General features: G+C 38.1%; 1 protein-coding gene across 3 annotated transcripts in view; it reads right to left on the bottom strand.

Moving 5' to 3' along the window:
• PBX3 (PBX homeobox 3) overlaps window positions 1-20,815 on the bottom strand; it is a 111,740-nt gene extending 90,925 nt beyond the window's left edge. For all 3 annotated transcript variants that reach the window (XM_053473799.1, XM_053473801.1, XM_053473800.1), the window contains exons 1-2: window positions 20,431-20,815; window positions 18,861-18,934 (exon numbers count right to left, since the gene is read on the bottom strand). In XM_053473799.1, coding sequence (XP_053329774.1) covers window positions 18,861-18,934; window positions 20,431-20,627 — 271 coding nt within the window. In that variant the 5' untranslated portion in view covers window positions 20,628-20,815. The remainder of the gene's footprint in view (window positions 1-18,860; window positions 18,935-20,430) is intronic.
• Window positions 20,816-23,535: the final 2,720 nt, after the last annotated feature.

Here is a 23,535-nt window from a genome sequence, read left to right as displayed (position 1 = left end):
ATCTACATGCGGCTTGATACATTATTAACTCTTTTGTTCCAACCGGGAATGGCAAGTCCGTGTGGGGACAACATTTAAGAGAACCAAAATAATCCTCTTGCGCAATAAATATAAAGTAACGCATTTGGGTGAGGATTAGACAGGCGTTATTCATTAGTATTAGCCTTCAAACACAAGATCAAGCAAAAATGACTTTTGTTTCCTTAAAAACTAAAAAATGTATTTCTTAGAAAAAAAATCTGTTAGTAAACAAGTTTTTTATGGATCTGTAGAGCAGAAAAAGCATGTATAGAGGATAAACGAGAAGGATTACATTTATGACAAATGATTAGTGAAGCAAAGCGATTAGAAAGTGTTTCTTGCTTTGAATTAACGTTGAGGTCCTACATAGAGAACTTTATTGTACATTTTATGTTTTGTTTTTTTTTGTATGCTCCATCTGGAAACTTTAGAATGATTTACAGATATTATGTACAATAACCAAACTGGTATTCATTTCAGGGCACTGCATTTAAATATTAAAAGTAAGTCGGCAGTCACCAACACAAGACTCGATAAGTAATTCCGCTGTTATCGGAAGTGTTTGCAGTGAACCAAACCATTAAGCGCCTTCCCGTTTACTTTATAGGAGAGGTAAGCAGAGATATGCCTGTTTTATGGTGGGATGAATTAGGTTCCTGCTTTACACATAATCAGTGTTATTTTCCATACGAATTCAAAATCTTTCTGAGAACCCTACTGCATTTTATTGCGCATGGAGTACATGTTGAATTAAACAGATCAAACAGCCGACGACCGGTTTTCTTTCAGTCGGGTGAAGGTAAAAAGCTGAAGTTTCTTCTCTTGAGTGCTCTTCCCATTAATAGAATTGGTGGTTTGTGGTTAAAGGATTATAATGTGAGTCTGAGCAAAGGGCAATGCTTTCAGTGATTTAAACTGAAAATCTTGGTCGGCTGTGTCCCTGCGCACGTATACATCATCCCATCACTAAAAAAGGAGTCCGAATATATTACCAGCAGTAACGTTTCCGAGACCGAGGCATTACTGCGGTGTCTGGCTGGAACGCTACTAAAAAAGGTATTCGTACTCTCAGTGATTCCTACAATAAAAATAATATATGCTGCGTAATATAATATTTCTTTTGAGAACTTGTAAGCAAAGTATGCTAATGATACGAGCACTGCTTTGCGATCTTTGGCATGGTGACTGGTGGACCTCGATTGCATCTCCAACTTGTGTTCAACTTGAGAGCAAGATCACTGAATCCAATTCTTCTGCCACGTATTTATATTTACAATGCTAAATTTATAATTAAAGTCACTCGAGTGGAAAGTTCTTCTATCGAGCTTGCGCTACCTCTCCACACACTCAAAAAATCCAAGATTCATCTCAAATAACTCCTGGCTCCTCGTGACCCCAACCACCAAGCATCCCTTCCAAGGCTTATTTAAGAGCCGCCTGTACAGTATTCTTTTTGCAATTAACCTGCTAAAATATTGTTGGGAGTGTGTTAATTGTTTAGCGATTTGCTATAAAAGCTAATTTGCATAATTTATAGCTGGATAAGAAAGGAGATGATGAAAAACTAAAGCGTGCGAGGGTACATACAAGTTCCAGACGCTGTCTGCAAACTTCGGCATCAGTGGAAAAAATTCAGAGCACAACATTTCTGTTCATTCCCCAAACTGAAATGATAAACGTTCCACCTCCGCTTGCAGAATATGTATGTACGGCAAGCGAAAAACATTAAACTGCCAATTGGAAGAACACGGGACTAGTTGCCTCTTCCATGTGAATAACTGTTCGGAATTTACTTTATTTTAAGTTAAAATATTGCAGGGTGCATGAGAGGAGCCCAAACTCTCCCAAACTTCTAGCGCTACTTTACTTTATACCAAATACGCTGGTCATCAGCCTGTGACAGCTGGCTTGGATCTAGCGGTCGGTGCGGCCACTTAGATAACGGGGGAGCCAAAGACAATTGTTTGGTGGATAAATTGGAATCTGTTTTCCGGCATACACTTACTAAGCTGTCTGGAGCAGCTTTACGCCAGTTGACTGAAGCCTGTAGAACACCCTCATCCTACAAATATTTACATTACTGCTGACCACCGCCAGGCTCCTGACAGAATGGGTTATATTGATGGTGTGGATAAGGGCAGAAACACTAGCACTTTGTGAACAAGACAAGTTGCTTTCCTGCTGCAAATCTCCAGTCGGGACAAGCTATCTGTAATAATATCTATCAACACCACCGTTTCCTTATAATTATTCCTCAGAGGTCAGCATGCAGCCGTGCACACCAGCAGTGCCATGAGCTGCACACACACACACACACACATATTACATATATATATATATTTATATATATAATATTATATATATACATAAATTAATAATAACAGCAGTGCCATGAGCTGAACACACACACACACACACATATTATATATAAATATACATATATATATTTATATATATTATATTACCGTATATATATATAAATAAATTGTTAATATCAGCAGTGCCATGAGCAGCACACACACACATATTATATTTAAATATAAATATATATAATATATATAATATAATTATATATATATAAATTATTAGTAACAGCAGTGCCATGAGCTGCGCACACACACGTTTTATATATAAATATACATATATGTATAATATATATATATATATATATATACATATATGATATATATATATTGTGTGTGTATGCAGCTCATGGCACTGCTGTTATTATTAATTTATTTATTTTAAACATGTCTGTATGGTATCTATGCTCAGGAACATATTCTCAGCATTTTATAGTATATGTACATAGTCCTGAGTGTAAATATTGAACTTCACATAAATGGAGCACTACACACAAAAAAAGATAGTAGTTGTGATAAAATACTCATAATAATATCAGAAACAGTGCTGGGGATATTCTCATGAAGAAGAGGATCCATGGAAATAACCAGCATTATACTTGGCAAATAGATTATTTTAGCTTGCTTGCTGCAAAAGAGCCCCCCCCTCCAATAATCACCTATATTGGGATGAACATGTTGTTTCACTGTTGATTACAACCGCACAAAACTTCTGCCCCCAAAAAATAAAATATATGCAACAGTCCTCTGCAATTCATCCAACGCAAAAATTAGTAAGAAATATCTGAAGTGAGGTATACGTTGGAGTACGAGGGAACGCGATGTCACATATAATAACTATAACTACATATACAATCCCTGGCACATGGTTTTTAGAGCATCAGCACATTTCTTCTGCTTTGCCCCAAAATATAAACAAAAAATGCTAAATAAAAAAAATTGGATGAGAACAAAAAGTGTGATCCTTAGAGACGATCATAAAGTTTGTTACACATTTATTAGGACACATTGACTCTTTTTGAGCTGCGTTGGATGCAAGGTCTGTTACTCCTCCGTGTAAATGGCCTGGTAATTATAGAGATGTCAGAAGGCACGATTAAGCTTGGCAACATGTAAATAAAAACTAGCGTTCCTGCCATACCTAACCAGAGGCGCGGAGAGAAGTCACGAAGACGAAGAAGAGCCATTTTGTCATGCAAAACCGAGCTGGCAGGGTCTGCGCAATCAATTTGCAAAAAAATAAGTCAGGTTGTTTGGATCTTAGCAGATTTCATTAAGCTGCAGAAGACGAATCTCCAGCTAAATGCAGACTCGGGAGCGGCACGCTGCTGTTACACCGGCAGTCTTCACTCGCACTGATATGAACTAACGTCACACGCGTGTTCAGTAGGTTAAATATAGAGGACTGAGGCGGTTTTACTACGGATAAGCCCAGAGCAGGAGAAATATAGGAAGAACTTGGAAATCACACAGGATATTGTAAAAAAAAACAAATTCTATTTTTACTCAGAAAAATGGTTTCCTTGAAGCTCGTTTGAGCAGGGCCCTCCTCACCTGTAAGTCAATTTGTTATGTTATGCACTACTTGTTATGTCCTGTCCACCCATTGTACAGCGCTACGGCATTTGATGGCGCTATATAAAACAATAATAATTATTATAATCAACAGGGCCGGCCCGACAATGGAGCCGAGTGGGGCAACTGCTCCAGGCGGCACTTTTGAAGGGGCAGCACTTTGCCGCCCCAAGCCCTTTTTTTTTTTTTCCTAAAGCGGAAGAGAGAGGGGCGCCGAGTGTTTTTCGCTTACCAAGCTGTCAGTACCCGCTTGGCGCCCCTCTCTCTCTCCTCTGCAGCGAGTCTCCCTGCTCGGTCTCGTTGCCAGCTTGTAATGCTGAGTGGCGGAAGACGTCATTTCCAGCGCTCAGCATTACAAGCCGGCACCGAGACCAAACAAGGAGACTCGCTGCAGGACTGCTGAAAGGAAAGTACAAGGGGGGGGTAGAGTAAGGGCAGATAATAAGGAGGGGAAGAGGGAGAGGAAGGGTAGATAATGGGGGGGGGCGGCAGGGGCGGAGGGAGAGGAAGGGTAGATAATGGGGAGGCGGTATTTTAAACTTCGCCCCAGGCGGCATTTTGTCTTGGGCCAGCCCTAATAATCAATATGACACAAACTCCACCGGTACAAACGTTATAGAAGCCGTGGCTACCTGGCTGCTGGGTTTTCTCCATCTTTACTGCTTTCCATACTTTCTCAGGTCTAGGGTTTGTGTTGGTTTGTCTTCAAGTTGGTTTTCAGATTTAGGTCCCAATGGAGGTTCCCCACCCTATAAAGTTTGTTCCTTTTATTTTAAAGTTAGAAATGATAGGAACCACAGCAATGGCTGAAATGGTGAATTGTTGTCATAGTCTATGGATCCAATCAACCTAGATCTGTATGGCGCTCTTAGCAAGGCTGTGTGTAACTTCTCTTTTTGGACCCCTTAAAACATTAAGATTTTTATAGATTATGTGCTCTGGCACGTCCATCCCCAGTGGCTCCTCAAGATAATACAGATAATATACTCAACAAATAACTTCACAGACGAAGAACGTCATCTGCGATCCACTAAATTACTTCAAACTACAAATAATAGACAATCATTTAACCGCAATAATGTCCAAAGGTTTGCAATCGTTTATTTTTTTAAGGATTGCTACAGCTGGGTAAAAAAAAAAAAAGAAGAAATAATAAAAAACAATCAATTTCTTCGGAAGCAACAACGAGTAAAAAAATGTTGAAATCCTCCCCCTGCCTGTTATTACCTATCATCTGGTTTTATAGTGACAGGATTGTGCTATAATTTTTGAGAAAACTTCAGCATAAAATGCCATAAAACTCGCACGTTACCGCTATGGATCATGTTAGCCTCTGCACAATCGCTGGCTGTACTTTTTACGGAGGGGTAATTTACACAGGAATGGTAAGAAATATACGTCCAGGAGGTCAAAGAGAAATCAGAGCACTTTTCGACTCAAATTTAAACCTGTAGGATGACAGCTTGTGTACATATATATATATATATATATATATATATATATATATATATATATACATACAATACATCGATGTCTGGAGTACAAACATTCTGGATATGATATTGATCTCTGTTTTAGGAATCTGCATATCGAGAGATATTGACTATATTATATATGTCAATGATCAAATATGGAAAATATACAATGTTTTGATCGGATTTGTTTATCGTACTCCCAGGTACAGGTTCTTTATGAATGAGTGCCCTTTTTCCAATTTAATTAAATATGTAACCCAAAAAAGTGCTTTCGCTAATTAAAAACAGAAAAGTAATAAAGGAACTGACAATACGGATTATGCAGAGCATATGAATATTCTATGTTCATAGAACATGGAATGGAGAGAGAGAGAGAGAGAGAGAGGGAGAGGGAGAGGGAGAGTAAGAGGGAGGCAAGACTGAAATGTTTTATTCTAATTGTACTTTTTAGAGATAATTTTGTATCATTGTAAATGTTGGTTTTGTAATCATGAAAGATTCCATTGTATAGAAACATGTAACTTATATGGCCGATATTGGCAACCATAAATTCCACTTTACATATTTACCAGGAAAGAAAATATATGGGATTTGGTCATACCCGGAACCCCTTATTCCATGGTAGGCTACTCGGCGCTCTTCTGGGGGAGTGGCTTCATCAGGAGGTGGGGCTAGTAATGCAGGGGGTGGGGCTAAATATCATTGAGTAGGCAGGGAATGGGAGAGAAAGTGAGTGCAGAGTGAGCGTGGCCAAAGGCTTCTCCCTTGCACTAAAATAGTTTAATTAATAAGGCGACGGTTGAGTGACAGGAGGCAGAAGGTTGTAGTGAATGGTGTATATTCAGAGGAAGGACATGTTACTATTGGGGTACCTCGGGGATCAGTATTGGGACCTGTGCTTTTTAATATTTTTATTAGTAAGATTCCTGAAGGTCTTAATGGTAAGTTATGTCTTTTTGCAGATGATACAAAGGTCTGCAAAAGGGTAGACATTCCTGGTGGAACAAGTTAAATGGCAAGTTATTTAAGTAAATTAGAAGAATGGATGTGGCAGCTGCAGTTTAATGTTGATAAATGTTAAATAATGCACTTGGGACGCAGAATATAGGATTTGGGGGCACTGTTCTGTCAGTGACAACGGAAGAGAGGGACCATTTCGGTAATTATTTCTGAGGATGTAATGGTAAATAAAAAATGCAAAAAAAACATTAAAAAAAGCAGGCAGGGTTGTATAACTAGAGGTAATACATTTTGTCATCGATTACAGTTTGCACCCTCATGTTATCATAAACTCTGTTCTATACACAATTCATTCTGTCTGGAGTTCATAATTAGCTGCAGACTTTTCTTCAGTGGTTTCGCTCTATATTCTGGTAGGGATTACCATGCAGAAAATTATTGTTGTAATTTTTTTTTTTATATATTAATGGTTTCTTAATTTAGCTTGTATAGCGAAGGGCTTTTGTCACTTTTGGTTTGCTATAAGCATGCGGAATTCCGTAGCAAACCGAAAGTGACAAAAGCCCTTCACTATACAGCCTTAGACATGTCCATATTGGCATAAGTGTATTTTATTTGGATTGCTAAGATTTTCCACGAATATCATGCGTTCCCATTATTCTTTCCCGTGTTTGCTTATTTTAAAACAAAAATTCAAGAAAAAGGTTGAAATAACTTTCTTAATTTATGTGACGTTTGTGTTGATCTAGTGGTTCTCAGTGGTGGCCCAGGTGTTATTGCCACCGGTATTACTGATGTCTGAAGGATATCTTTAGGAACCACATAGCCACCATTCAGAGATGTCACGTTTAAGTGGTTTTCCAAGGTAGTAGGGGTAGTAGGGGTAGTAGGAACAGTAGGAATATATATATATATATATATATATATATATATATATATTAAAATACATGAGAGTGATAAGGGAGGCACTAATGTCAGTTTGTCTGGATGAGGCTTCTCGAATCGACATGCGATGGAACAGAGGCCTACATCAAAAAAGAAGCTGAAGAAACTGAAGAAACTTTGACTAAGCTAATTTTCTTTTCGGCAATCAACCAGTAACAATCTCTAAATAAATATATATATGTATACGGGTACCTGATTAATTTATCTTGGTTTTGCTTATGATCTGTAGGACCACAGAAGGATGCATGTTTAGACTTCCGTCACAAAACCAAATTAGTAGCAGAAAGGCATTTCTCAGACTACGTGACACAAGTGTGCAGTATCATCCCGTTAATGGACGCGTCATAAATGCCATCTTGCTTTTACTTATATTTTCTAATGCAAAACATGGCAAATTTATAACACGCTCTCGCCTTTTAAATGGAGCACTAGATCTCGATGCGGTCCTGGGTCATTTTCATTTTTCTTTTTCTTGCCCTGAATTAAAAGTTACTGTCTTGCTTAACCTGGCAGCTGCAGATGTATAACGACAGACTGAGAAATGTGCAGGATTAGGGAATTTATAACAACACTGTTGGTCACATGACTTGAACTTCACATTCCCTATCGGCATTGGGGCCACTGGGCTGTCTGAAACAGTAAATCCTTCCGGTATTCTACATGTAGATTTTTAGCTTTCAAGACGAGAGGGGTATAATAATCATATCTTAAAACATGTAAAATAAGAAAGGGAATGTCTCAGTAAGACCATATTTAACATTTACTTATACCTAACGGCCCTGATGGAATTACACTAAAGCTCAACAGTTCACTATACTATATTATTTCACCATGCTATAGAAAGGGTTAATAAATATGTCTGGAATTAAGATGCCAGGTCTGCTTTCTATCCCTAGACTTTACACAGAACTTCATAGAAGGATAAACAGCTTCCAACGGGCCTGTTAGCTTCTTGCAAAAGAAAAGAGAGGGGAATCTACTACAGCGATCCTGACTTCGAAGCACTCCAAAAACGGATGACGATACGAGATTATATATGGTGCCTGTAAATAAATGCAACAGTTAATGATGGCTGTCCCAGCCCCTTATAGTCAGCAAAAGATACGAGCAACAAGTGTCAAAGTCTTACGCTGTCTTAATTAGGGCTCCGCATATTAAATGGTGCTTTACTGGAGATCTAAAGAACAACTGAAAGAACAACCGAGGACGTAAACATTCTTATACAACAGGGGAGAAGAAGATTCATTAAGCCCTTTGATGCATTTAGTAGAATTGTCTTTGATTAAAAGATCCCACCTCACCCTGACTTGGGCTATGTCTGGGTTAACCAAATAATACGCTTTTACGGACCCCCACGTCCCCTGTAAGCAGGCCTTGTCCTCTCGCCAACCGTTTCAGCCTTACTAACCCAACAAACAAAAATAGACCCGAAAACGCTAGCGGAATTCAGAGACGTTTGTGCACCACCGAGATTTAACCCAATCCGTATTGTTTTGAGGTCAGAACCTTTAATGAGTAAAATGGTAATGTAGGGTGTTGGAAAAAAGATGGAAAGATCCTGCTTGATTCTGGAAGCTTCTTGAGTGCTTTCAATCAATTTTATTTATATGCAAAATCGAGAGAAATGCACGGGAAAAAAAAAAAAAAACAAAGCTCTTCTTGATGCTAAAACTCTCAATTTACTGACAGGCAAATGGCTTCACGCTGCCACTTAATCTCATTTCTTGCATAATGCCCTCTAATTAGCATTTCAAAGTGAATTAATACTTCTAGGACATTAGCAATGGGAAAATCTGCTTGGGGCTCACAATAGCAGTTTAGAAGAAGCCAAGAAAGGCTTGCAGAAAAAAAAAAATAAAAATAAAAAAAAAATACACATACCACCAACCACTTTGCAATGCAAAACCGCTCAACTTATTTATCTCTCTCTCTAAACACTTTTACCGCACACTGTTTTAGTACTGTTCGCCAAGACGGAGGAAGAAAAGGAAAGAAAACGATAATTGCCAAACTTATCGGCATCTGCTAAGTATATGAATTTACAAGATGTTGGAGTACTGTCTAGGACATATTATGCCCCATGCTATAATTACTAGATTTTTTTTTTTTTCCCTTCTAAATTTATTATGGAACTGCGAGACATATAGATTTTCACATAACGGCGTTTAGAATAATAAATGTGGGTGAGCTGCGTGGAGTATAATCAGGCTCTGTTCTTGAAAACAAACACTTTAAATTGCCCTGCTTGTTGCTTGTACGCTGTCACAAAATTCTTCATATTTTGGAGATATTAAGAATGGAAAAGGTAACAGAATGTAAATATATACAGGTGACGTGTTGGAGAACCTCTACCTTTCTCTTGAAGATCCTCCCATATAGATTCCATACTAACCCCTTTTAGCATTAAACTAATATAACTTTAAGCTTGCGAGCCGGGCTCTCTCTACCTAATGTATCGGTTTGTCTTAATTTGTCAATTCTCGTCTTGTCGGACCCCTTGAATATATGTATTGTAAGAAGCCCTATGTAAATTGTTGGCGCTATATAAATAAAAGATAATAATAATAATAAATATAACACTAGTTGCAGTTAACACATACTGCATTTTTTGGAAACAGGACTTTTTTTTTTCTCCCAAAAGGTAAAGAAATAGAACATAAGAATGCGTTTCATAACATTTAAAAATTGGCTCCCGAGACCGATTGTCAGTCCCGAATGAGAGGCCAAGGTTTGCATGCTTACCATTAACAAAAATAAAATACAACAAAACGATAAAAGAAACAAATTACCGATTGAGGTTGGTTATGGTCATTTTTCCGGCATGAATACAATATTTTAAAAGCAACAGAATAAGTAGCCCTGATTAATTTATGGCTAATTTGCATACAGTTATACTAGTAAGTAATTCAAATGCTCTTAATAGGGAAGAAGAGCTTTTTTAATAGCAGGGTACAAGGATAGCTAAACGAGAGCATTTGATGAAACGATGGGCATTCATTTACGCTACTGAAATGCTTTCACGATAAGGTGGATCTTTTTTTCGCTGTGATTCCTAGGGGTCCTAATTAGATCAAAAGCTCCAACATATTTGCTTAAATAAATGGAAAATATCCCCTCGTTAAGAAATGTCTGCTTTTTTTTTTCCTTATGAGCGGAAAAACAGTAGAAGTAATAGATGCAGAATGGTACATAAGGAGTTTACAAGACCCAGAGGGAGGTAAAGTGTCTTTGCCCTAGGTCAGAAAGAACTATTGCTAAATGTATGAATGCTACTACAAAGGGAAATCAGTAGTATTGCTTAAAAATGAATATAATAATAATAATAATTATTATTATTAATCATTTCAATTACTAGTATTAATTTATTATTATTATTATTTCACTAAGCCCACCATGATTACACTATACATTAAACCATTACATAAATTAAACCGTGTATGAAGTGTAGTTTATGACATCATAGCAAGTAAATTGTGTTGGATTAGACAGGATTACACTCTTGTACGTGCAGAAATACCCCAGCTGCAAAACAGATCTATTTGCAATTTAAAGGGATTGTGGGTCCTATTTTGGCAAACTTTGCGCTGCATCCGAGGCTTCACTCGTAAATACTGAAACAGTTAATATAACACTAACATGACTAACAAAACGTCATGGATCTGTGCGTCTAAAGGAGCGCAAAAAATACACAATAATACAACAAATGAAATTAACTTTCGATCTCCTTACTATGACTAGTAGTACTACCTTCACACTGTCTTTTCGTTCACATTCTCACCACCAGGTTGGCTCAATAGAATTAGTTTTGCCATTGTCAGGACGGGGTTAAAAACCTTTACCTTTCTACAACTACAGACAACTGACTTACACTACAGTTTCCTCTTAAAGTTTAAGTAAAAACTTCTCGTGATGATGTTCACAAACACAGAAAGAAACCCCGAGACACAACATATGTGTAATAGGATCATTTCTAATCTGTGGAACACTTCGTCTGTATCCACACCATATTCAAAAGTGTTCCGTCACTTCAACGCGTTGGCCCAAATCCACCAACACCCGACACTCAGCCGACGCAGAAGCTCTGACGCCCGTTCTTGTTTGAGAGGGACCCTCGCGCGGGGCAGATGACCCTTTAACTTGGCAGCCAGCGCTCCGCGTGCCGCAGTGTTAAGCGACACGATGGGAATCCTTGTGGGCTAACATCTCCGGGACGCTGTTAAATTTACAAGCAATTTCAATAGGCTCCCTGCGGCTGTAAGGAGAACACACACTAGGGAGATTGCACGGCGTGGGCAGAAATGCCGCCGTTCTCATTTGAGTTTTTATGCTTTCATGCTGATAAGCCTAGGTCAGCCAATATACCAAAGAGAACTAAATAACCTGAAATGAAGAAACTGTCGCGAAATTCTTCTCCTTTTAAGAAGTAGGACTATTGTTATAGTTTATAGTTACTAGGGGTCAGCTATAGTTGCCAAAATCAACATTCACTTTTTGGGGGAGAAAAGGTTATTATTCACTGTGCATAATGACTGACACAGGATTTGTAATTTTTACTAAATCAGACATACCATTTCTGAGTTCTGAATATATCAGATACAGGTTTCATACACGGTTGCTCCTACAGATTCCCATAATGACACTCATGAGCTTATATAAAACTAGCGTATACATAGGGCAGTGTGAGCACTTTATACGGGTGCTGAAACCGGCGGGTTTTTAAACTCTCATCCATCAGAAAGGCTTGTGTGATTGCTTCAAGTTTGCTGAAACACTGACAGTGAGAAGAGAACGAGATTTAATAATTCCATAATTTATATTAAATATTGATGTGAATTATTTACAACGTTCATAATTCAGAACGAGCGCGGCCTGTAGGAGAGTGTGACGCGAGGTCAGCGTGATGACAGAGGCCGGCTTTGTGAGGTTGGTGAGATGTGAGTCTGGACGATCACCTTAGTAAAGAGGGTTGGTTTCCAACAAAGCCGTGCGGGGAAAACAAACACCGCATTCTTCTCCTGGTGTGAACTGGTGCAATAAGGGAGGGGAGGGAAAAAAAAGCCAGAGCAAACAAATACATTTCTTTCCAGCAATTAGACAAGAAAGTCACATCCACCCATCAGTTCCCTGCATTCACTACAACTTGTTACAGAGTAAAGTGGTGTTAAATGGACATTCAGTCTATAGCCTGCGGGCTAAGGGGAACAAAACAACACAACTTATGTATGTGACCAGTACACAGCAAATAAATAAATATATATATATATATATACATACACACACATATATATATATATATAAATATAGAAAGATATATATATATATATATATATATATATATGTATACACATATATATATATACATGCATATATAAAAATAAAGAAAATAAATATATATATATATATATATACATACACACACACATATATATAAATATAGATAGATAAATATATATATGTATAAATATATATATATATATATGTATATATATATACATTTATATATATATATATATATATATATATATATATATATGAAGATAGATTATATATATATAGATATATATATATAGATATATATATAGTGCTTTTCTCTGGCTGATGTTAAGATTCCACTTAATGTTATAGTTAAATAAAAAAAATATTGATTATAAGATTCTAGTTGATATTTCCAGCAAACGCACACACACACACATAGCAAATCAATGTAAGTAAATTACACTAAATATAAATATAATGTGCGGTGAACTCGAAACTATTAATATATAAATAAATAATATGTTATTGTTAGCAAATATGTTGGGAAAAGCATACTGACACTAATCCAGTTCTTATTGCTTTTTCCTGGCCAGCTGCATCTCTTTAAATTACATGTAGGTCAATATTCAAATTGAATCAATGTCATTTATAATTTCTGCCCTGATCCCCTCGCTATGAGAAGTATTTGTAGGTCTCGGCGGTGCCCAAATGATAAAACGTGCGCCATGCAGCATTTCTTGTAGGTTGGGGTTAAACGCGCGCCGTTTTATTCTATGTCGAAAATACAGAACGGCGTATCCTTCTGGAAGGTGAGGAATATGAAAAGCCTTTATTCCAATATTCTTATTCAGGAAGTGATAACTTTTATGGGGCCATCAGAAAATATATGACATTTCATGCTGTCCTCATAAAACGTATCTCAATGTGCAGAAAGGAATAAATGTGTAATATTCTTCTGTCCCAACACTGCAATAATTACACATTTTATATCGCCAACAGACGCATCACTTTATAACCGGAGTGTAAAACGAGAGCACCCTGAGACCGGCTGAGCGATACGGGACAAAAAAAAAGAATATATATATATATATTTATATATATAGGAAATAGCTGGCCTAAAGACCGTAAAAATTAGTCTCGCAGACCCTTTTTGCTCTACAGCATAGAAAACCCGGAACAAGCACCAAATACATATTACCTGAAAAAATATATGCTATAAATATGATAAAATATGGATCATTTTAAGATAAAATATTCATACCTAAGCTCCAGTTATTATACATAGCATATGTGATTATCTTCATTTATTGGGTTTGCATTGATAACTGGATGGCGTTTAACCTTACAGGAGGAAGCTGACATGTAGTCTGGAAACAGATCCTTATAATCGAGTTCAAGCTTGTGGCTGTTTAACCCTTTGTAAACCTGAGACTGAACTGCCGCAGGAAAAGACATTTGAGCCTCTCTTACCTTTTTGTAATGAGATGCTTATTATTTAGACGAAGGCGACATTTATCATATGGAACGATGAATAAAAAAAAAATATTAGGATACCTCTCACTTAAAATATGGATACATTCTTAATTCTCTTATTCTGTTCGGTTTATTACAATTTTTAAGGAATCATTATGCAGAATAAGTAATTTTACTTAAGTTGGGTTCATCTGGATATTTTGTATATATATATATATATATATATATATATATTGATTGCAATTAGGACTTAAAGCCAAAGAAATAAGTTACTTTTTAACTTACACGACATATATTTTATATTAACACTTGATGGTGAGAAAGCGTTAAAGGACAAGCTAACTATAATAAACCCCTAAACACTAATACGATTCACTTTGAATATGCAGAAATGCATTTTCCTTACTTAAAATACATACAAGCTTTTCTTCCCATTTTTTTTTACTGTAAATTATTCTGTTTTCCCTCAGAATTAATGACATTTTAAAATCAAGGCAAAAAAAAGCATAAATCTGGCAAGATCTAAATGTCTGAGCCAATCCTATCTGTAACTCCAATGTATTGTGCAGGTAAAAAAAGTCCTTTTAGTGCATAACAAATATAATATTGTTTAAAAAAAAATGTTTTCATCTTTTTCCCCTTGATAGACTATTATTTAGGATTGTTAGCAGTAATACGCGTAAATCATTTTAGTTTTTCCGACCAAAACGATAGTTTAGCATGTGGCCAATTAAATCATGTTGCTATTTAACCCTTATGATGCCATACATACCAGCAAAGCACTATATGGCAACGTTAGAAGTAGCCTGGCAATTAAGCGGTTAATGGTCCCCCAAAAGGCTACTCACATCTTGTTTTCTGGGTCAAAAACAGTCAGTGAGTGTTTCTACGGACTCTCCTAAGGCATATAAAAATCCTTCAACTAGCCTGAGACAGTCCTTCGAGCTTCCCCTACGGACGCCTCGCTCACTGGAGAAGTTCATTACATTTTATGATCTTCCCAAGTCTGTCCTGCTTATAAGACTCACAAAAGGCCACAAATCTGGCAAACCATCACGTATGCCATTAGACATTACTACTAAATGAATGCCATTTAAGCTTTCTGCTCCATAGTGACCATATATTTATAGGTGGCTGACAGCTGTCAATGTACCTAAATGCTACGAGCGCTTCGTCGCCTTCTTTCTTCTAGCATTACCTGTCACCGGTGGGATGTGTGGATAAAGTGCCACCAAACAGACGCTTTTTGGTATATGCATACACTTTTAGGACCCCAAAAGTCTTCATTTTTCACACTACCCAAACGTCATTGCGATTCATCATAAAGCATAAAGAAAAGCTGGTGTTCAGAGATCAATGAGGCAGTTGGCTTTCTTATGACAAACCAAAAAATATTTCTAATTTTCTCAGTACGCAATACTAATGAAGCAATCACAGGTTTTGCCAGTATGTACCCACATGGGGATAAATAATAATAAAAAAAACCTACAGACTGAGGCTTGTTAAAAAAAATAAATAAAAAAAATCTGTACACAATCATATGTTCAAGTGTATTGATTTTTATGCCTGTGGCTAGCTGAAAAATCTACAGCTTGCTTATTTAATTTAAAAAAAAAGTCATTTCTCATCTACATGCAACAAACACAGGAGGCAGGTTCCATCTAACTCCTTTTTTTTTTTGATTAATCCAAACACACAAATAAACAGGAGATTGATTCTGGGTAAGGTTAATGCCTCAAATCCGAAGAAAAAAAAAAATAAAAAAATGATCCCACAAACACTGTAATTCTCGGAGCAAATAATTCAGGAAAGATAACAATTACGGGGTAAAACATATGCAAAAGCCTGCTACCTTGTGGCTGCCGTTAGCAAAGCACGAATCTAAATAAAGCTCGGGAACCTGCGCGTGATAGTACACAAATATCCTGTCCTTTCAAGAAGAAGAAGAAGAAGAAGCCTTTCTATTCAGAACGGAAAAGGAACTCATTGATTAATCGACTGTACGCTTTTATCTGCTGCTTTTAATGAATACGACTTCCCATCTGATCCCGAACAAAGAGTCAACTCGACAGAAATAATAAAGGCATTTTTATATAAAAAAAAAAATAAGGAGCGGGACTCCTCTGATGGATGCGGCGGGTACATAATCTGCTTGGAAACAATGATATGGTTAAAAGACAAAGAACGTTTCATGACCCTATTCATTTGGATGAGCTAATAGGGTAAAGTTTCCGTGTTAGTGTAAGCACACGGACCAGCCGCCCTCTGTGACATTAAACAGATTGCAGCCACTGAGAATAAAAACAAACACTTGAAATGCAGCATTGTTTATAACTCCACAAGCAGCTGCTTCGGCTGTTAAAGCACAAGTCGGACACACAACAGCAACGCGATGTGCAAATTCAATTTGTCTGCTCTAATTTCTCCCCTCGTTTCTACATTACAGCACAAGGAGGATACAAGCTGATCATTCTCCTACGTATAAGATACACCGCCTGGATATCTATCATAATATGTGTTACTCGGGTGATGCCCATTGATTCTTTGTATGTTAAGATGACTGTTTAAACAATCATGTTCTCATTCATAATGTAAAAGGCCCGTCTTCCTTCATTCACACGCTCTCCCTTTGTCAGTTTTTACCACCACGTTCAGAGTCTGGGAAACCGGTGGACGTTTGAACTGGATAAACCTTTATCTACAAGCCGCCTAAACTGGGAGGAACAAAGTTTTGAAGGATTCTAATACGAATGTTAGACACATATACAATTATTATAATGATCATTTACCTCTCAAATACCAACATGCGAATGAACGTTTACGTCTGCAACTCAGTATAGGATTAAATATTAGTAATAATGGTGCGCTTAAAGTCTAGCTACATCTCCATATGATGTTATGTGACACTATTTATATTTTTTTTATAAAGATTGGCTTTCAAAAAGATGAACGCGCAGAAAACATATTATGATTAGAGTATTTTTTTTTGCTACAATTAAAATGTGTATTTTTTTTTATGAATTTCACATATGGAATGACTAAAATCAGTGTAGCTCAAGGCAGTGCTGCGTTCAAAAGATCAGGTTGCGGTGTATTATACGAACAGAAAGCAGCAATTAAAGAGATAGATTTTGGGGGTAAAAAAAAAAAGCCTTCTACGCACACGGAAATTGACAGTGATTGATTAGGTGTGCCAGCAATTAATATATATATTGTAGTCGTTTGATTTGCTACAATGTATCACTGACAAGCTCAACACTGAAACTGACACCCTTAATAGGTTCTAGTGATCTGACACCATTGAAATCCCTGGATTATTTAATGATTATTTGTATGAAATAAATAAATAACCTAAATAAAGCAAAATTCCAAACGACTATTTTCATTTCCACATGGTTGGATTTGCCAGTTTCGCAAACAGACAACGACAATCGATAAATAATACATGTGTCGTTTTATAAGAACTTCGGAAAGTTGAGATTTATCATGAATATTTGATCTGTTTGGCGGAAGAAGTAGATTGGGCCCTCTGTACCTTTTGTTTCTGTAGGTGAAAACTGTTAGGTGCTATTTGTTATGTCGTGTTTATCCATTGTACAGCGCTGCGGAATATGATGGCGCTTTATAAATCAATAAATAATAATAAATAAGGAGACCCGCTCATATAAATACATATCAGATGACACTGTAGAGTTCCCTTAAAAATGATTAACCTTCATTAATAAAATAATTAACCTAAAATTGTTTTCAAATAATATAATTATTTAATATAATAATATTTATGTTTTTCTAAGGTAATAAGTATGTTACACACCTTGATGTGATAGAAACAAAATATCTTAAAAGCAGTATAACATTTGGTTTAACATAATTTACTGTATATATATATATATTTATATATATATATATATATATATATACGGACACATACTGAGCACTTAATTACACTACCCCCTGAGCAAAACTGCTATTCTCTACAATAAATCAAGAACAAAAGAAATCAGAATTGCCAAGAATAACTGCGAAAACCTTTGTTACTATTTTTTTTTTCTTTCTTCTACGTTTTAACGTTTTTTAGGCTGAGATGAGAAATGGATTTTAAAACAAAACGCAGTTATCTTTTACAGTGAGATTGTGGAGTTAATTAATAACCTGATTTAGTGTCAACAGCTCAGATTCCTTTATTGATCTCATGATGGGGGTTTGTGGATATTTCTGAGAAGAAAATCACCGTAATGATGGGCTGCACATCTCTGTACAAACGCATGCTGTTGATGTAGTCTCCAACATCTCCACTTAATGGAAGTCTGTAGAGACATCTCTGTCTGGGTCCATGGCTCACATGGAGAATTCCTTTTAAGCCACATAGCCAACCTGTAGAGCGATTTTAGTTTACCGCACTCTAATATAGAGACAAATTACAGGTTCACTTGGAAGCTAAGGTGTTAAAGACATATCGTTTCCCTCTGTATTGTTCTTTAAAGGAATAGTCAAGGAGAAATATCCAGCTGCTCCATAACCTATCTGAAGGTCCTCTGTCCTGTGTCATATGTAGACTTCTCCCTCCCCCCATCCCAGTACACAGCAACGACAGCTTCCAACTATTTGCCTATGTATAGGATATCAATACTTTTTTATCTTTCTGTGTACTGCTTTAACAACACAAGACGAGAAAAATAAATAAGACCAAAGATGGCGTTGCCCAGTTCCAGGACACGAGTCGGTGCACAATCAGGGCAAACTGCATGTAATAAAATCCATGTTTCACAGTAAAAAAAAAGCATGACCCTACCTGTTTTCTCTTTGATTTCACAGAGGACGCTGAAGAGTGCTGGCTTCATCCTATGGCAGTTAAGCGCATGCTTTCTGAAAAAGAATCAAGCACAAAAAAGATTAATCCAAACTGCTTTCTAAATTCTAATTTCTCTGACATTATATGTGCCAAAATATGTACAAAGCGGCGGCACGAGACAAAGATTACAGGCATGCAGCAAATACTCTCTTTGGGCATGGATTACGGGGAAAAAAAATACCTGGGGTTTAACTATGATCGTTCGAAACTGACACATAATCATTATTTTCACTGGTGTGTCTCTCATAAAATACCTGATTTATATGCCATATGTTGTTTATTAATTTCCAACAACATGTTTCACTTTGGGGGGGAATTGATGAAACACCTGCTACTCATGCCAAAAGTGTTAGGCAACTTGTAAGTTGAGCTTTTACCATAAAGGAGATGCAATTTGTAATGTTTACTCACATGTCAAATTAGCTTGCTATTATTGCAAATATAAATCTGCCAGTGTCTGCAACAAGCTGCTTCCATCCACATCAAAAACTGATTTATTAAAAGGGCCAATTTTTACACAGCAGTATATTTTCCAAACATTGCTATTTTCTCCCCCTCCACCCCCTGATTTCTGCAGCAACATCTCTAGAAACAATCCTAAGATTTGCACACACACACTCAATAAATAATAAATAAAATAATAATAAACAATGTTTCAACTTGCTGAAGGATGAGCAAATGAATGGCAGGTGGATTTTATAATGTTAGGCTACTGAAACAGGCACAGACATATAAACAAAGCATGATAGAAACAATCTGTGCACTCCTACTACATAAACAGTATTAAAGAGTGACTGCTGTTTACAAATCATGCAAACAGGTTGCCAAGAATAAAACAATAAATGCTTGGGTAGGAAAATAGGCATTTATTGTCTCGTGTCTCAGAGATCGCTGGCAGGCTCATCTACACCACAAGATGTTTGTTGGGAGGAAAGTAAGTGGCCCTTAAAGCAAGATCTATAAACAATTCGCTTTGTAGGGGCAGGGACCAGATAAGGGGATCGCCCTGGTTTAGAAAAAAAAAAAAGGGAACCTGAGTGATCTAGGAATTTATAAGCATCAATTTGACAATATAAAGGCCGATCAATTACTGTAAAGGGACAAACAGCCCATGCCAAGCTTTATTTAGATATTATCATATATAAAGGGATAGCTTCTACCCCAGAGGCAGAGGGGATGAGAGGGGTCCTGGAAGTCGTATTTATACGGGCACCGGGGGAATCTATCCGCACGTGAGATGGAACAAAAGCCTGCTTTGCTGCCGCGGCGAGCGGTGCCGATCCCAGCCTGCTTTTGAATCATCTCGTCCCCACGCCAGAGGAGCCTGCAGCTGCATCTCAGCGAATCTCTACCCAAACATGTGTTGCTTTATTTGACAAAGTGCCTGCACGGGGAAGTGGTTCCCTCCGCGATGAACAGGACTGATGAGCTGCTGTGATGTGTGGGGAGGGAAAGGCTGATGAGGTTGTATTGTTTAGGGTTTGTTTTTTTTATTGCATTGGGAACCAACTTTGCTTGTGCCTCATCCAGGCTTTGATCAGTGATGGTCATGATCTGGTGTAGGATGTCTCCTATATCCTGCTTTCTGCCGTCCCCGTCTGTCCCATCGTGTCCATGGGGAGGAGGCAAAGTCATCCCCCCTTGTACAGAGTGACCGGCCATGTTCACCCCTGCTAAAGTCTGCATCATCCTTGTCTGATCGTCCATACTCCTCACCGCAACCCAATCAATGGCAACAGACTGCAAGGAAGACCTCACAGCCAGGAGCAGTACCGCTGGGGGGTCACTGTCCCACACATCAACAATAACAAGCGTCAGATCCAAGCCCGAGACCTCTGATCTCCCTAGGTAGGCAGACTTGTCATCAAGGTCTATGGTCGATCTTCATGCCAAAAAAAAAACCGTAATGACCATCCACCGATCTATTAAATGTAACGAGAAGAAGCCGCTCGGTGATCAAATCTCAGTCCAGCTGCTGTGTATCTTTTAGCACAAATCAGATCTTTATTCCAAGTACAAGTTCTGAGGGTCCCATAAAAAAAAGTTAAACACAAGTTCAAAGTTTTGGGGTTTTAATTATCACAAACAAAACTCGGTACAAATGATCCCTTCAACGTAGGAGAAGTAAAAGAGGTGCGACGGGGCGCACATGCTGTCAGCGATGAGTATTCCGGTTTCCCGTAGAACCTCTGATTGTTTACGGTCGTTCTATGTTTTACGATCGGAACTTCGGTCCTTTATTCCGCCAGTGCAAATTACCAAAAAAACAATAAAAAATCGTGAAAAGAGGCACAGATCTCTGTCACACGCGATCTTCCGTGACAGCTAGCGATCTATAGTGAAGCTCGCTTTATTGGTTAAATCAAGTTTATTTTCAGTTATTTTCCAATCAAGTATAATTTAAAAAAAAAATATTGACAGAAATGTAGATTATTTCCCCCAAAATTAGACAGTGATCTCATCAAGACGTGTAACAAATCGCTTGATCCTCGCTTCTCATAGCAGTCAAAGCTGTATTTTTAGATTTTCCTCTTTCTTGATTTTTTTCCCCCTAGTTCTTCAATCCTTCATCCCTCGCTCGGGTCTCCCATCCAGGCGCTGCCAATCTCCAGCTTCTCGTCGCCTTTTCCTTTCAGAGAAATAAATAAATCAGTCACTGATGGAGCTCCTCGCAGATCACCTCCAAAAAGAAAATAAACCGGTCTTCATATAAAATATGTAAAAAAAACAAAAATATATTAAACGCCAATAAAAAGATATAAAACAAAAGTCTCTGTGAAAGTTGTGGCCGGGGCTGAGGGGGGGTGTACCGGTAGTAGCAGATATAGTATTAATGAGAGTATTAAGAAGAGCTAGTGCAGTGATAGGTGATAGAAATGGTTAAGGTTGCCCGGTGTGATGATGATGATGATGCCTCTGAGCAGCAATCAAAAAAAGTTTTTTCGTCCTCGGCGGCGGCTGAGGGGAGAGGGTTTGATGAGGGAGAGATGGATGGGGGGCCGGTGCCGGGGCTCCCGGGCGGGATTTATGGCTCCGGCTTCTTGCCCCGCTTTTTTGCTGCTGCTGCCGCTGCCGGCCCCAGTGACGGATTGACAGGCTGCCAACGCCACTCACTCACTGCGGACGTGTCAGACTTTGAAGGAGGGGAGGAAATAAAAAGGGAGACAAAATATAAATAATGGAGGCAGGCTCCACCTCCTCGTGTCCTGGGCCCCGGGAGGAGGAGGGAGTAAAAGGGGGGGGTGAAGAGGCGGACCGCACTCGGCCGTCCCCGCCTGTCAACTCCGACTATGAGGAGGAGACTCGGGGTACTGCCTCAGAAGAAATGGCGCGGTGATGTTGTTGCTATGGTGGGCGCTGCAACGCAACCTTGCCGCCGTTGCTAACGAGGAGATGGCAGGCAGCCAATGGCGAACCTCGGATACGCCCCTTTTCCGATCTGTGTCGGCTGCTAGGAGTTAGCATGGTAGGTTGACCGCACCCCCTTTTCCCCTCCCGCCTGCGTACTTTTGATTAGTGGATTCGAACCGTGACGAAATGGAATGGGCGGGTACTTAGTCTTGCAGGATGGTCGTTCACTCATTGCCATGGTAGCGGGAGGACCGGAGGCTGAGGGATGCTGACCATGTGTAGTCAGGAAGCACCGTCTCTAATACTGAAATGCTAACGCGTCCTAGTACATGTTTACCGGATAGTTCGTTAATCAATCAGTGATACAAGTGACCACAGACTCTAATAATTATTCATTAGCTATTAATAAGAGTTCCATATTGTTCACTCCTAATGCAGCACTCAGCAATTCCAGTTTACTACTTGTACAGCGCCGCAGAATATAATGGTGCTATACAAATCAATAAGTAAAATTACTGAGACCTAAAGGGTAAAAATCAATTGACTGCAGCTGAAACGGACAGGAAATATAGACTTTATTTTTTTTTTTTAATAAACAGATGGAAATCTGGTTGAGATTAATTATTAAATACCGTTCTTCCTTTCCCTCGGCTCGTCAGCACCAATTGCTGATTCCCCTATTGTTATTTGCAGAACATTGCAGTTCCTACTTGGGACAAATTTAAGGACTGTCCCTAAATACTCAGGACATAAGGTTATCAGAACTATTAAAGAGGGGGGTGCCATGGCGTAGCCCCTGCTTGGCTTCTGCTGGCCCTGCGTCAAAACTTTTACCAGCCTGCCTACACCTTACAAGCTAGGTGGCAACTTAATAACTATAATTGACTGCGATGATCTAATCAATATCAATAACTATATATTTGTAACATCATTAAACGCCAGCCTAACTAGTTTCCCGGTACGAGGATTAATGAATTGTAGCCGTCCGTTTGTTTTTATAAGGTGCATAATAGATAATCTTTTATGGCCCATTAAGATTATTATCTGTATATTTTATTATTATAATTAATAATGCAAATTGCATTTTTTTATTCGTTTGCTGTATGTCTGTTTTTAAATTATAAGAAACACAGTAACAATAATTCACGTGCAACGTAACGTGCTTCGGTTTAGTGCTTCGTGAATCAGTAGCAGAATATTTAAATGTCACCCTCAGCTTAAGTCTCTCCGAGAAGGAAAGTGTTACTCAGCACGTAGGAAGCAA

Source organism: Spea bombifrons, chromosome 8, assembly GCF_027358695.1.
Source record: "Spea bombifrons isolate aSpeBom1 chromosome 8, aSpeBom1.2.pri, whole genome shotgun sequence".
Lineage (NCBI taxonomy): Eukaryota > Metazoa > Chordata > Amphibia > Anura > Pelobatidae > Spea > Spea bombifrons.
The sequence above is the reverse complement of the archived record's forward strand: the minus strand, read 5'-3'. Positions and strand labels throughout refer to the sequence as shown.